The 15,502-nt window shown below is 41.9% G+C and overlaps 1 protein-coding gene across 1 annotated transcript in view; it reads left to right on the top strand.

Annotated features, from left to right (window-relative positions):
* LOC122551913 (ubiquitin carboxyl-terminal hydrolase 40-like) overlaps positions 1–15,502 on the top strand; it is a 121,489-nt gene that overhangs the window by 56,769 nt on the left and 49,218 nt on the right. Inside the window, exons 11-12 of the mRNA XM_043694481.1 lie at positions 7,062–7,408; positions 11,927–12,056. Coding sequence (XP_043550416.1) covers positions 7,062–7,408; positions 11,927–12,056 — 477 coding nt within the window. The remainder of the gene's footprint in view (positions 1–7,061; positions 7,409–11,926; positions 12,057–15,502) is intronic.

Genomic DNA, 15,502 nt, shown 5'->3' with positions numbered 1-15,502 from the left:
ATCCATTTATACCACATCTACCGCTTTCCCCTCATCAACCTCCTTCGTCACCTTTTCAAAGAATTCAATAAGGTTTGTGGGGCACGACCTGCCCTTCACAAAACCATGCTGACTATCCTTGATCACATTATTCCTATCCAGATGTTCATAAATCCTATCCCTTACAATTCTCTCCATGATTTTGCCCACAACAGAAGTGAGACTCACCGGCCCATAGTTTCTAGGGTTATCCCTACTCCCCTTCTTGAACAAGGGAACCACATTTGCTATCCTCCAGTCTTCTGGCACTTATCCTGTCGACAACGAGGACATAAAAATTAAGGCCAATGGCTCTGCAATCTCCTTCCTTGCTTCCCAGAGAATCCTAGGATAAATGCCATCAGGCCCAGGGGACTTATCTATTTTCACCCTTTCCAGAATTTCCAACACCTCTTCCCTACATACCTCAAAGCCATTCATTCTACTTAATTGTGATTCAGTATTCACATCCGCAACAAATCCCTGTTCCTGAGTGAATACTGACGAAAAGTATTCATTCAGTGTCTCCCCAATCTCTTCAGCCTCCACATGCAACTTCCCACTACTATCCTTGACTGGACCTATTCCTACCCTAGTCATTCTTTTATTCCTGTAAAAGAATGACTAGATAAATAGATAAATCAAGTCAATTTAAAATAGTTGTCTCCTTCATGGACTTGTCCCACCCTTTCTCTGCAATGTGCTCCAACTTTGATACTTTTCCATGTGCAACACTCACCTGTTCCTATATTATTCCTCTGATTTTGTCATTTCATACACATTCACTCCTTTACCCCAGCATTTGTGGTACTGCTGTTCACCCCTACCGATTTCTCTCTCCATAAATGTCTTTCTTAAATTTTTACACATTCACTTCATTTGCCCTATTTTTGAGTCTGTTTCTTGTCTTTATTGGAAAAACACTAAATAAGTCATAATCAGAAGTCACATGACACCAGTCCATCACTTTTATTTAAAATTTCAAGCTGACAAAGGAGCAGCACTCCGAAAGCTTGTGATTATAAATAAACCTGTCGGACTATAATCTGGTGTGGTGTGACTTCTGACTTGGTTCACACCAGTCCAACACCAGCATCACCAGCATGTTAAAAGATGCTTTAACATGAAGCATCTTTTACTTCATGTTAAAGATGCTGCATGAATACAAGTTGTATGCACATGCTCCATTTCTCTGACTTTCACCCCATATAACTCACCAACGCATACACATGCACACACAAACCACCAATTTGTATTTGCGTCCCTTTTATCATGATGAAACAAAATTACAGGTGCTTCACAAGAACTTTATGAAGTAAAATTGCACACATGTTATAAACGTGGTTTGTTACCCGTGCCACGTGATCGAGAGTCGAGGAATAGGGAAAGAGAACACTTAAATGCGTGGCTACAGGGATGGTGCAGGAGGGAGGGATTCCGGTTTTTGGATAACTGGGGTTCTTTCTGGGGACGGTGGAACCTCTATAAACAGGATGGTCTACACCTGAACCTGAGGGGCACCAGTATCCTTGGGGGGAGGTTTGCTAGTGCTCTTGGCGGGGGTTTAAACTAACTCTGCAGGGGCATGGAAACCCAGATTGTAGCTTCAGGGTGCAGGGCCTAGAGTGTAGGGAGGTTAGGAACATGGCATCAATTTCAAAGGAGGGTGCCTGTAAACAGGAAAGTGGCTTGAAGTGTGTATACTTCAATGCAAGAAGTACACGAAATAAGGTAGGTGAACTTGCAGCGTGGGTTGGTACCTGGGACTTCGATGTTATGGCTATTACGGAGACATGGGTAGAACAGGGACAGGATTGGCTGTTGCAGGTCCCAGGGTTTAAATGTTCCATGCTAAATTGCCAATAATGGTGTTAGGTGCATTAGTCAGCGGGAAATATAGGGAAATCAGTCTGGGTGAGTTACTCTTCAGAGGGTCGGTGTGGACTTGTTGGGCCGAAGGGCCTGTTTCTACACTGTAGGGAATCTAATCTATCTAATCACAGGACATGTGATAGGCAAGACCAACAGTAACAAGCAGTTATTTGAAGTTAGAGAGTCCATTCGTCAGTCTAATAATGGCTGGGAAGAAGCTGTTCCTTAATCTGAAGTGCGTGTGTTCAAGCTTCAGTATCTTCTGCCTGACGGAAGAGGTTGTAGGAGAGCATTAACAGGATGAGAAGGGGTCACTGATGGTGTTGGCAGCCATTCCCTGACAATGAGAAAATATAAATAGAGTCCATGGAAGGAAAATTGGCTTCCGTGATGGTCTGGGCTATGCACACAACCTTCTGTAGTTTCTTATTCTGTGGCTTTCTATGGCCTTTAGCAGCTTTTAGTGGGTCTGAATATACCCGTGTTCATCTTTTAGTAGCTATGGTTCTGAACAGATCTTCAACAATGGATCCCAGCTATACTCTAACATCATGTCAAGAGTTCATGGGACCACAATCTGGCTTGTACTGTTTATTCATTGAATCACTATACATGGATGCCAAGAGTGAGTGCCTCATGGTAGAAGTCACAAAAGTACAGTAAGCAAGGAGAAATTTAGTTATCATGCTACAGAAGACTCTGTTTCCCAAATCTGTGTTTGACTATTAATAAGAATGTTTATGATAGGTGGATAGTACATACTCCTCAATTGTTCCCTTTTTGTCACTGCCTCAAGTGATAATGGAGGGCTGGATTTAATTCCTGCTTGGATTGAGGTTGACTTGTGGCCTGCATCCTTGCTCCACCACAAAGTAAACAAACATCACAGCATTTACCTGTGGTTCAGTGAAAAATCTTCAAGGACATGCCTTGGGAGAGAGAAGTGAAGAAGAAGACATCAGCTAATAAAAAACATGGAAGCTAGGAAAATAGTTTTATTCATGCTGTGTACTAGTATTTTTAAATGTGTAAATAATCATTGCTGCTGTCTCCAGAAGAGAAAAATTAGCTCCAGATGACAGCAAAAAATGTAAGAAGGCAAAAACCCTTTGTAAACTGTCTGAACTCTGATTTCAGGTTGTTGTTTTAAATTTAATTATAGGTACCTATTATGAGATGTGGTAATTATACCAATTTATCATGTGTTGTTGTGTAATTAAATGGTTGAGATATGTCTGCAGCAGCAAAGGTTTAAGAAAATAAGAGTACTGCTGACTTTATAGTATCATTGTGAAGCTTTATTCTGGTTACAAGGAGGAGCAACAATGATATTCTAAGACTTTTATATTGTGCGAGTTGTCTGTAATTTATTTTCTAAATTTAGTTTTGTTTGTTGTCTTATTGTCAGGGCTTGCAACCAATAGTATCATTTAATTTTCTTGATATGATACGGCCCTTGTACTGTCTTGTAGAATGTGTACAATTCAATAAAAATGCTGTATGTACAATTACATGGCACATTTTGGCACTAAAGGCAAAGCTGAGTATGTCAAGTGCCATGACATTTGGCAGCAAAGAAATGAAAGTGGTATATGGTAAATTTAGCTGGATAATAGTAATAAACTATCACTCTTCCACACGTTATGAAGATACTCAGGTGTTTTATTTTTAATTCCCTTGTGGGATATGAGCATTTCTGTTAAGGCTATCATTTGCTGGTGGGTCTTAATTGTTCTTGAGAAGTTGATTGTGTACCACCATCTTGAACTACTGCAGTCCACCAGATGCATATTCATGTATAATATGATGAGGAAGAGAAGTCCAGGATTTTGACCCAAAAACAGTGAAGGGGAAACGTCATATAATTCCAAGTTAGAACAGTGTGTCTGCTTTGAGGGGACACTTGTAGGTGGTAGTATGTTGCTGCCCCTTGTCTTTCTAGGTGATAAAAGCCATGTATTTGGAAGGTGCTGTTGAAGCAGCCTTAGCAAGTTGCTGTAATGAATGTTGTAATGAGAATGGTGTAGAGTGAACATTTAAGATTATAGATGGGATACTAATTAAATAGGCTGTGTTATCCAGTATTGTATCAAGCTTCTTGTGTGTTGGCGGATCTACATTCATCTGGATAAGTGGAGAGACTTCCTTCACACTCCTGACTTATGCCGTGCAGATGGTGGACAGGCTTTGAAAAGTCCTGAGGTAGATTACTCACTGCGCAACTTCCTGCCTCTCACTTGCTCCTGCATCCACAGTTTTTATTTGTCTAGTCAGTTTATTTCTGTTCAATAGTAATGCCTGGGATGTCAATGGAGAGGGATTCAGTGATGGTAATGTAATTAAATGTCAAATGAAGATTGTTAGATTCTCCCTTGTTGGAGATGGTAATTGCCTGGCACTTGTGAGGCACAAACTTGCCTCTTATTAACTAAAGCAGGTGTTCTCCTGGTCTTGCAGCATAGGCAGCTTCAGAGGATTTTTAAATTGAACTGATCATTGAGAAAAAATCCTCATCATGTCCTGGATTTGAATTGATTAGCTTCCAACTGCCACAATCATTTTCTTCGGTGTTAGGTATGACTGTAACCAAAGATGAGTTTTCCTTCTTTTCCGATTTATTTCAATCTTCCTAGGACTCCTTGCTACTATATTAATTTAAATACTGCCTTACTGATGAGGGCAAGATGATTAGGGGGTTAGATAGGGTTGACAGTGTGAACCTTTTCCCGCTTATGGAGTCGGGTATTACAAGGGGGCATAGCTTTAAATTAAGGGGGGTAGATATAGGACTGAATTTAGGGGTAGGTTCTTCACTCAGCGAGTCGTCAGTTCATGGAATGCCCTGCCAGTAGCAGTGGTGGACTCTCCCTCTTTATGGGCATTTAAGCGGGCATTGGATAGGTATATGGAGGACAGTGGGTTAGTATAGGTTAGGTGGGCTTGGATCGGCGCAACATCGAGGGCCAAAGGGCCTGTACTGCGCTGTATTCTTCTATGTTCTAAGACAATATTAAACCAGACAGTCAAATGTGTAGGCTTTAACACCTTCACAATCCTCTCCACATATGCATGCTATGGATTCTGTTGGGAAGGTGAATGACTTGATAGAAAATGTGCTCCTTATGCTGAAGAAACTGCAATCACAACAAAAGAAATTTGGGTAGAATCTCACTTGTGATGACTGGGTGAATGGGCAGCATGATGGCTCATTGATTAGCTCTTCTCACAGTGTCGGAGATCCGTGTTCAATTCCAGCCTTGGGCAATTGCCTATGTGGTGTTTGTATGTTCTCCCTGTGTCCGCGTGGGTTTCCTCTGGGTCCTCCAGTTTTGCCCACAGGCCAAAGATGTGCAGGTTAGGTGGATTGGCCATGCTAAATTGCCCATAGTGTCCAGGGATGGGCAAACTAGGTGGATTAGCCATGGGAATAGGATGGGGATGCTCTTCGGAGGGTTGGTATGAACATGATGGGCTGAACAGCCTGCTTCCACATTATAGGGATTATTTGATTCTGATATGCATGGATTTTTCCTCTTCAGATTATCATTAAGATTATTCCTCTTCCTAATTTCAGAGTTATTACTAACAGTAGTGAGGAAGAGAACAAAAACAACTTTGCCTTTCACGTCTGAATATGGAGTAGAATAACAGGTCATGTAGAAGTCAAAAAGAATATAATGAATACCTTCCAGGTGCAGTGTTAGATAAATGCAGAATATAATTTCTTGTGATAGTATCCTGTTACTGTGTGATAGTGATAATTCTTAATCTTTCATTCCAACTAGAAAATATATTCCCATAATGTTTTTCACAGATTGGAAATGAAAAACTTAACATTTAGCACTTATTCAAATCCCATAACATGCCCAAGTGCTGCACTTCCACTGAAGTATTTTTGAAGTGTGTAATTTGAAGTGTGATGTGGAGATGCTGGTGTTGAATCGGGGTGGACAAAGGTAAAAATCTCACAACACCAGGTTACAGTTCAACAGGTTTATTTGTAAGCACTAGCTTTCGGAGTGCTACCTGATGGAGAAGCCCTCCGAAAGCTAGTACTTCCAAATAAACCTGTTGGACTATAACCTGGTGTTGTGTGATTTTTAATTGTGTACAACAGAATCCTGTAAACTGCAATGTGATAATTTTTGTTGGGAATATTATTTGAGGCCTCTGTCAGTCCTGACGTTGAATTAACTCCTGACTCTGCTTCTCTTGGGTCCAAGTGGCCATTTTCATCCAGATTAGGGGCAAACTGTAGTCTTTGTTTAATGTCTCATCCAAAAGACAGTCCAGATGGCAATGCAGTATTTCATCAGATTTTGTATATAAATCTCTGATGAGTGCTTGAATCCACAATCTTTAGTGGAGAGATCATGTTCTGCAGAGTCATGTCTGACACCTAGAGGATAGTTACTATAATATGGCCCTTCTACAACTGGGTAAATTTATATATTTGTAGCTCCTCCTGAACCAAACAGCAGATGCAACAGTTTGTAAACTTCAGAATGTATTGTCTGGAGTGTGACAACTGCATAATAGGTGCGAGATTTGTGCCAGTATATATATTTATGTAGTTGTGTGTAATATCTTAGATTAGATTAGATTTCCGACAGTGTGGAAACAGGCCACTTGACCCAACAAGTCCACACCTACCGTCCGAAGAGTAACTTGCCCAGACCTATTTCCCTCTGACTAATGCACCTAACACTATGGACAATTTAGCATGGTCAATTCATCTGACCTGCACATCTTTGGACTGTGGGAGGAAATCGGAGCCCCCAGAGGAAAACAATGCAGATGCAGGGAGAACGTACAAACTCCACACAGTCACCCGAGGGCGGAATCAAACCTGGGTCCCTGGTGCTGTGAGGCAGCTGTGCTAACCACAGAGCCACTGTGTTGCTCCATCTTGCACATGAATGTGTCAGGGCTAAGTAACACTTGCTGCAGTGTGTTTCTACCATGCATATTTCCGTTGTTACTTTCTGTTGCACTTGGTTGCTCACCTTTTTGTTTCATTTCACCTTGTTTAAGTTCCCCAACTCAAGTGGTTCTGTTGCTTGTTTATTTCTTACCTGATGATGCTTTTTTACATTTAGAGAGATTATAGATACATAATTAAGTTAGGCAAGTGAATAGCGAGCAACTTGTTACATCTGTTCTATTGTCAGGTTTGTGGAGTGGTGATACATGTTGGTGAGGAGTTCGAACCTATGATGCTTAAAATATTGTGTCCCACACTGAAGAGCAAATCAGAAACCGAGATGGTGCAGTTCATAGAGATGCAAAAGGTGTTCACACGGAACACGTTGCTGGCTTCTGCACGAAACAGTCTAGCTCTGTCGACGGGGATTTCACCAGAGGAGCTGACAGTTTATTACAAAAAGAATTTGGAGAATAAAGGGTCCACAAACTGGATTGCATATGATGCTGAGGATGGCCACAAGACCCTTGCGGATCTAAGGTTGAAAGATGGTGATACTATATTAGTATCAGACCAGAAGTGTTGCAACCTGAGGTGAGTGATTGCTGAATTGTTGATCTGCTTTAAAGCTTTATTATTGTCAGTTCTTTTTTTTTTCACTCTGTAGTATTGCCTGGCTCTTTATGGGAAAACAAACATGATTAACTCCTAATAATGTTCTCCTTTAATTTCCCTTATGCTTGCCTTGCATATTGATTAGGCAGTATGTTCCTAATTGCTGCACATTCTGAAAACTAAGACAGAACATTAATTACCATTTGGTGTGAATCCACTGTAAAGAGCTTGTACAGCATATTTCAGTTGATGTTATTTTCCCTTTTGACAGAAGTTGAGGATTCAATCCTGAAGACTCTGTTTGATAAGAACAAAAGCAAGGTCCTGTCTTGTTTAAAATTATAATCAGAAAATAATTGAGTTGGTAGTTGGGATAAAATAGTTGAAGGGAGAAATTTGCAGGGTTGTGGGGAAAGAAAGGTCTAAAAGATACCAGAAAGCTGTTACAGATATGATAGACCAAACAGCCCCCTTCAGTGCACCATGATTCTGTATCAGGCTAGGCAATGTGTTGTAACTGAATTATGTGGGAGCCTGTGGATCCCATTATGGTTCGTATTGACCACATCTGTAGCAAATGTTGGTTGCTTGAGGAACTGCAGCTCAGAGTTGATGAGCTGGAGTCTGATCTTTGCACACTGTGACACATCAGGCAGAGGGAGAGTCACCTGGATGCTGTGCTTCAGGACGCAGTCACACCTCCTCGATTGATTACCTCAAATTTGACCAGTGGCCAGGGACAGGAGGGTGTGACTACCAGTGAGGCAGGTAGAGGGATACAGGAGATAGTGCTGAAGAAACCTTGGTCCTTGAGTTGGTCTGGCAGGTTTAAGATTCTTAGTCCCTGTATGGATGAGAATGAGGGCTGTAGGGAGGATGAGCAAATTGACCATAGCACCATGGTACAGGGAGCCATTCAAGAGGGGGGTGAAAAGAGAAATGTAGTTGTAATCAGGATAGTATAGTTAGGGGAGTAAACACTGTTCTCTTTGGTCAGGATCGAGAGACCCGATGGCTGTGTTGCCCATCTGGTGCCATATTCAGGTTATCTCATGTCGGATGTTGAGGAACATGGAGTGGGAATAGGAGAGAAGATCCAGTTGTCATGATCCACATCCACACCAATGATATGGGTATAAAGATGAAAAGGAATCTGCTGAGGGAATATGAGCATCTAGGGGCCAAACTAAAGAAGCAGAACCCAGAAGGTAATCTCTGGATTGCTACCTGAGCCATGAACAAATTGGCACAGGGTCAACAAGATTAAAGAGATAAATGTGTAGCTCAGAGATTGTTGTGGGAGCAATGGGTTTGAATTTGTGGGGCATTTGACGCAGTACTGGGGAAGGAAGGAATTGCGCTGACACAATAGAACCTGAATCAAGCTGGGATCAGAGTCCTGGTGGATCGCACAATGTGGGCTGTGTGGAAGTAAGGGTTGGGGTTGGTTCAGTTGCATGGAAAATTTATGGAGAACAGTAAAGGTGATTGGAGGTGTGGGAGAGCGAAGAGAAGGCTCAGCAGAGCTTTATGAAAGTTTCCAGAACAAGTAATAGGACAGAGTATGGAAAGGATCAGGAATCTAAACCGCCACAGCAGATGAGGGGCAGACCATGAGAAGAGGAGGCAGTCAGCGCTGGACTGTGGGGGTTTTTCTTAAATGCACGTTTTATTGGGAACATGATAAATGAGCTTTGGTGCAGATTGAAATTGGCAGGTACGATCTTGTGGGAATCACAGACAAATGGTCACAAGGCGATCAGGGCTGGAAGCTAAATAATCAAGGATACGCATTCTATCAAAAGAACAGGCCTTGTTAGTAAAAATGAAGTTAAATGAAAGCAGGAAGTGGTATGGAGTTAGAAGGTGTAGAATCTGTGTGGGTAATCGTGAGGAACCACAAAGGAAAAAAAGACCTGATAGGAATTGTCTAGATGTGGGGAAGAAAGTAAATCAAGAGATAGGAAAGGAATGTAAGAAAGGCACAATTACACTGATCATGGGGTTCTTCAAATGCAGGTGGACTGGGAAAATCAAGCTCTCAAGAAAAGGAATAAGTGGAATATCAATGCAATAGTTTTTTTTATATAGCAGCTTGTGCCGAACCCTATGAGGGAACAGGAAATTCTGGATTTGGTGATGTGTAATGAGGCAGGAGTTTCTGGGGGCAATTGGGAGGCACAGCAGAAGTTCATCCAAAGGAAGATGATGATACTAAGGGAGGACGAGACAACCATGACTGACAAGAGAAGTTAGGGACGGCAGAAAAGCAAAGGAAAAATTATACAATGTCATGATGATTAGCAGGAAACCAGAGAATTGGGAAGCCTTTGCTGGGGATAAATAAAAAAGCAATAAGTGAGGGAAGGAATAGTAGGTAATATAAAAGAAGATTGCAAAAGTTTTTTTTTTAAATATATCCATAAGATAAGTGACAGGCAAGAGACATTGAACTACTGGAAAATGAGGCTGGTGAAGTTGTAATGGGGAACAAAGAAATGGCAGAGGAACTGAACTTTGCATCAGTTTTCACAGTGGAATATATCAGCAGCAAAATAGAACTTCAGGAGAGCTGGGAGCAGAGGTGAGTATAGTAGCCATCACTAAGGAGAAGATTGCGAGAAAAGCTGAAGATCAGAAGGTGGATAAATCATCTGCAGCAGACGGACTACACCCCAGAGTCCTGAAGGAGATAGCTGAGGAGATTGTAGAGGCAGTGGTAGTGATCTTTCAGGAATCACTGGAGTCAGGGAGGGCCCCAGAGGGCTGGAAAATAGCCTGGATAGTGTGGATGTGGAGAAGCAGTTCCCCTAGGACCCCAGGACACAGCCTCCGAGAGAATGGACATGAGGAATTTTTTCAGCCAGAGGGTGATGAATCTGTGGAACCCATTGCCACAGGGGGTGTAGTGGCCAAGTCATTGAGTGTGTTTAAGACAGAAGTAGATAAGTTCTTGGTTGGTAACAGGATCAAGAATTACAGGGAGATGACAGAATAGGGTTGAGAAACGAAGCAGCCATGATCGAATGGCAGAGCAGAACTGATGAGCTGAATTCTATTCCTACATCTTATTGTGTTACGTATACCAGATCCTGCAACGATGACAGATTTCTTTCACTAAGTATGAAATTTTATTTGAGGTTATTAATGGCCTTTAATGAAGTTTTCATGATGATTGACAGTCGGACTAGCTTTTTATTCCAAAATTTTAATTGAATTTAGATTTCAACATCTGCTATGGTGAGATTTAAACCCCTGTCCCCAGAACATTGGCCTAATTCTGCTGCTATGTCTTATGATCTTATGTATGATCCAACTGTTTTCAACTATTAACTAGTTGTCCCACCCAGATGGATCATTCAAGTAGCACGTGTATTGCTGGTGCTGTGAACAGGCAGAGGACCCTGTAATGATGTTATAGTATTAAAACACATGTATTGGGACATAATTTTAACCCTTTCACCACACCCACCCAGATGGATCATTCAAGTAGCACGTGTATTGCTGGTGCTGTGAACAGGCAGAGGACCCTGTAATGATGTTATAGTATTAAATGGCACCAAATAGGTGGAGATAGATCATAATACACTTGCTGGGAATTTAGCAGTCTGCATTGGAAGTCTCATGTGCACATTGACATGAGCACATGAAGAAGGTGGTATTGTCCTTGCCTAATGCAACTATGAGTTTGGACTAAGTACATCTGTGATAAGCATGCATAGCAGTATTTGGTATTAATATGTAATGAAGAGTGTTACTTTGAAGTCTAAGCCAGAAGACAGTTCCAGCCTCCCTTCCTCCATCCAGATCTCTTGCGACCTTCCTGTCTCCTCTAACCCTTTGCACTTACTTCCTCATCATTAATCCCTCCCAAACCCAGTGGATCATTTCAGGGGAAAATAGCCCTCCACTTCCTCCTCCTAATGTCAACAAAATGGCTGTTCCTGTTCCTGGTCCTGGCCCTTGGCAACAGTCCTCAGCCCCTGGCTTTTAGCACCTAACTCGCAGCTCCTGGGTCTTGCTTCCACACTCCCTGGTGGTGCCTTCACTGCCAGCACTTAGCCAGTTCTCTGCTCCTTTAATCATAAGTTCTCTGTCTGCTTCACTTGTTGTTGGTGAGCATATTATCAGCCTCAGTTTGGAAGAGCATTTCACATTATTTTATTCCATTATTCATGTGGGCAACTTTTCTCTGACTTGATTGTCCGTGTGAGTGATCTATGGGGTGATGTGGGAATTTCGAGTAGTTTTGCAGCCTCTCTTGTATAACAGGATACACTGGATACAGATGGTAGTCAAACTTGAAAGGAGTAAAATATTCAGCGCAATTCAAAAGTGTTGCTGAAGATATTTCGGAAGTTGGATAACTAACGGTGGTGTTTTCATAAAATTGTAATTGGTACACAAGAAAATAACTGAACAATAGCTGATTCTTTTGTGTATGAATGTCTATAAAATAAACCTGAATGAGTCTCTATTTTTACCACTGCCTTATAGTGTTCTTTCATCGAATGGTATGCCAATAACTGTAGCTGACCGCAGCTGGCTGCAGGTCAAGAATTACTGTGGTGAGAAATTCTCGCAGATTGCAGGAAAAACAGTGACCATTCCAGTCACCATGGAGACTGTAAGTAACATTCTGTGTACTGATCCAAGCTGCTTCCATTTAGCAGCATTTTGATAACGAGAACTTCTGAAAAGAAAATTTCCTTAAATGTGTGTGACACATCAAATTAACGATCAAGCAATTAGAGTAGGGAAAAGAAATGGCAGCCTTGGCTCCATAGTGGGTGAGTCAGTTTGGATTGCTGCCTTGAGGATCATATCTTTTTAAAAAAGCATTATTTTTTGGTGTTTGGCCAGCGAAACCGGGATCAGCATTTATTCCCCACCCCTAGTCACATTTGAAAAAGTGGAAGTGGACTGTCTTATTGAGCCACTGCAGTCCCTATGGCGAAGGTACTCTCACATCCCGGGTAGGTAAAGAGGTCCAGAATTTTGACCTGTTGCTAGTGAAGGAATTGAGATTTTTGCTCAGTCAGGTGTACCTATTGTTCTTGCCCTCTGAGGCTGACAAGATGAAAAGGCAAAACAGACTGAAGCATTCAAATTATTTCTCAGAGGGCTTGAGGGCTTTCTCAGAAGAAAGCCCTCAAGCCTGTATAAATTTTATTCCAGTCCTAATCTGGCCCCCACCCCCAACTCTTTCTCCAGTATATTGATGATATCATTGGTGCTGCCTCCCTGCTCTCGTCCAAAATTGGAAACATTTATTGATTTCACTTCCAATTTCCACCCTGCTCTTGCCTTCACCTTATTCCATTTCTGACTCCTCCTTTCCCTTCCTCGACATCTCTGTTTCTATTTCTGGGGCTAGACTGACCACCAATAGCCACTATAAACCCATGGATTCCCACAGTTACCTGCACTAAACATGCTCGCACCCTGCTTCTTGTGAAGACTGTATTCTCCCAATTCCTCCATTTCCATCGCATACGTTTCAATGATACCAACTGCAACAAGGGAGTCTTGAAAATGTCCACTTTTCTCAACCGAGGATTCCTCAACACCATCGTTGACAGGGCCCTCAACTGGGTCTTGCCTGTCTCCTGCACTTCAACCCTGAGCCCTTCTCTTCCTTCCCCAACAATTCTTTTCCCCTTCTCCTCATCTAGCATCCCACCAGCATCCACATTCAAAGGATCATTAGCTGCCATTTTTACCAATGCCAGCAAGATGCCACCACCAGATGCACATTCCCCTCCTGTCCCTTGTCAGCCTTCTGCAAGTACCATTTCCTCTGGGACACTCTGGTCCATTCTTCTTAATTCCCAACACCCCCCTGCAGCCTCATGGCACCTTCTGCTGCAACCGCAGAAGGTGTAACACCTATCCATTTACTTCCTCCTCAGTATCCAAGGGCTCAAACACATCTTCCAGATGAAGCAGCACTTTACCTGCACTTCTCACAATCCAGTCTACTGCATTTGCTGCTCACAATGTGGTCTGCTCTATACTGGGAAAATAAAGTGTAGACTGGGTGACCGTTTCACTGAAGACCAGCATTCTGTTCCCAAAATAGACCCTGAGTTTCCAGTTGCCTGCCACTTAACACAGGCCAACATCTCTGTCTCAGGCTTGCTGCAGTGCTCCAGCGATGCTCAGTGCAAACTGGAAGAACAACACCTCATTTTCTGCCTGGGGATCCTTTAGCCCTCCGGACTCAATAGTGAGTTCAATGATTTTAGGGCTTGAGCTCTCGCATGTCCTTATCCATACCCCCCAAAATCTGGTCTTGGTATCACACAGTCTGCTGTTACACACCAGCCATTGTTAGCCACTAAAAGTCCCCATTAACTATTATTCACCCGCCTAGCCAGTTTGTTAACCGCTCCTTTGTCTGTCTAACTGATGTTCTCTGTCTAACTGATGTTCTCTCTCTTCTGGCTCCATCCCCACCTATCATATTTCCTTATCCACTCTCCCCACCTCCCCATTTTCTGCATATAAACTCCCATTTTCCTAGCTACCATCCGAAGGGTCACCAAACCCGAACTATTAACACTGATTTTTCTTCACAGATGCTGCCAGACCTGCTGAGCTTTCCCAGCAATTTCAATTTTTTTCAATATAAAACGTGACTATGATACTCTTTGTTTCCACAATTCAGAATGGGAGACTCTTCTAGTATGGGAAAGCCAGTAAACAGCTTTTCAGGAACATGCTTAAATTGCTATCGACCAAAGACCTATCTGAGTATTGTTCCTCAGTATTAGTCAGCTTTGTATTTCCTAGGTATCCGCCTTCCAGTATCTCAGTCAAAATTGATCTTAATACTGTTTTCACCAAATGTGTTATTTCAAGCAAGAGTTCATTAGCCATCTTTTGAAACTGAGAAACATGCCCTTTGTACATTTGCAAGTGAGGATTACAAGTGGCAGCCATGACTAAGACCCCATACATTGTATATAGCCTAGTTTTAATAATGAGCCCATCAGTAGTAACTTAATCAGTTTGCAGTGCACAGCTACATCTGAAGTAGGGAAGATTTCCTTATTACTAGACTGTACATTTAAATAGGTTCATTTTTGATTTTCTTTAAAAAGAATTGTAATTTGATATTCTGTTGCCTGTGCCCAAATAGCTAATTTGCTTGAAGTAAAATTTGTTGCAAAGTTACCATTGTATTTGTTTTATTTAATGCTGCTGTACAAGTGATACCTCGGTGAACAAACTCAATCAAGTAAATCTAGTATGCTGTTTCTGAATTAAATGTAATGGTTAGGCCACCTTTGGAATATTGTGTGCAATTCTGGTCTCGTTCCTTTAGGATGTTGTGAAACTTGAAAGGGTCCAGAAAAGATTTACAAGGATGTTGCCAGGGTTGGAGGGTTTGGGCTGTTTTCCCTGGAGCGTCAGAAGCTGAGGGGATGACCTTATAGAGGTTTTAAAGTTATGAGGGACATGGATAGGGTAAATAAACAAGTTTTTTTTTCCCTGGGTTGGGGGAATCCAGAACTAGAGGGCTTAGGTTTAGAATAAGGGAGGAAAGATTTAAAATGGAGCTAAGGGGCAACTTAATCATGCAAAGGGTGGTGCATGTATGGAATGAGCTGTCAGAAGAAGTGGAGGCGGCTGGTACAATTAGAACATTTAAAAGGCAGCTGGATGGTTATATGATTAGGAAAGGTTTAGAGGGATGTGGGCCAAGTGCTAGTCATAGAGATGTACAGTATGGAAACAGATCTTTCGGTCCAACTCGTCCATGCCGACCAGATAGCCTAACCTAATCTAGCCTCATTTGCCAGCACTTAGTCCATCTTCCTCTAAACCTTTCCTATTCATATATTCATCCAAATGCCTTTTAAATGCTGTAATTGTACCAGCCTCCCCCACTTCTGCAAATGGGACTAGATTAATTTTGGGTATCTGGTCAGCATGGACGAATTGAACCAAAAGGTCTGTTTCCGTGCTGTGCATCTCTATGACTCTATGGCACAAAGCCCTCCATATCTTGCTTTTAAAATTATTCTTTAAAGCTGCATCTTTTGATCAATTTTATTAATTTGTTCT

Source organism: Chiloscyllium plagiosum, chromosome 7 (genome assembly GCF_004010195.1).
Source record: "Chiloscyllium plagiosum isolate BGI_BamShark_2017 chromosome 7, ASM401019v2, whole genome shotgun sequence".
NCBI classification, from domain to species: Eukaryota; Metazoa; Chordata; class Chondrichthyes; order Orectolobiformes; family Hemiscylliidae; genus Chiloscyllium; species Chiloscyllium plagiosum.
Note: the sequence above shows the minus strand (reverse complement) of the source record. Positions and strands in the feature narration are given on the sequence as shown.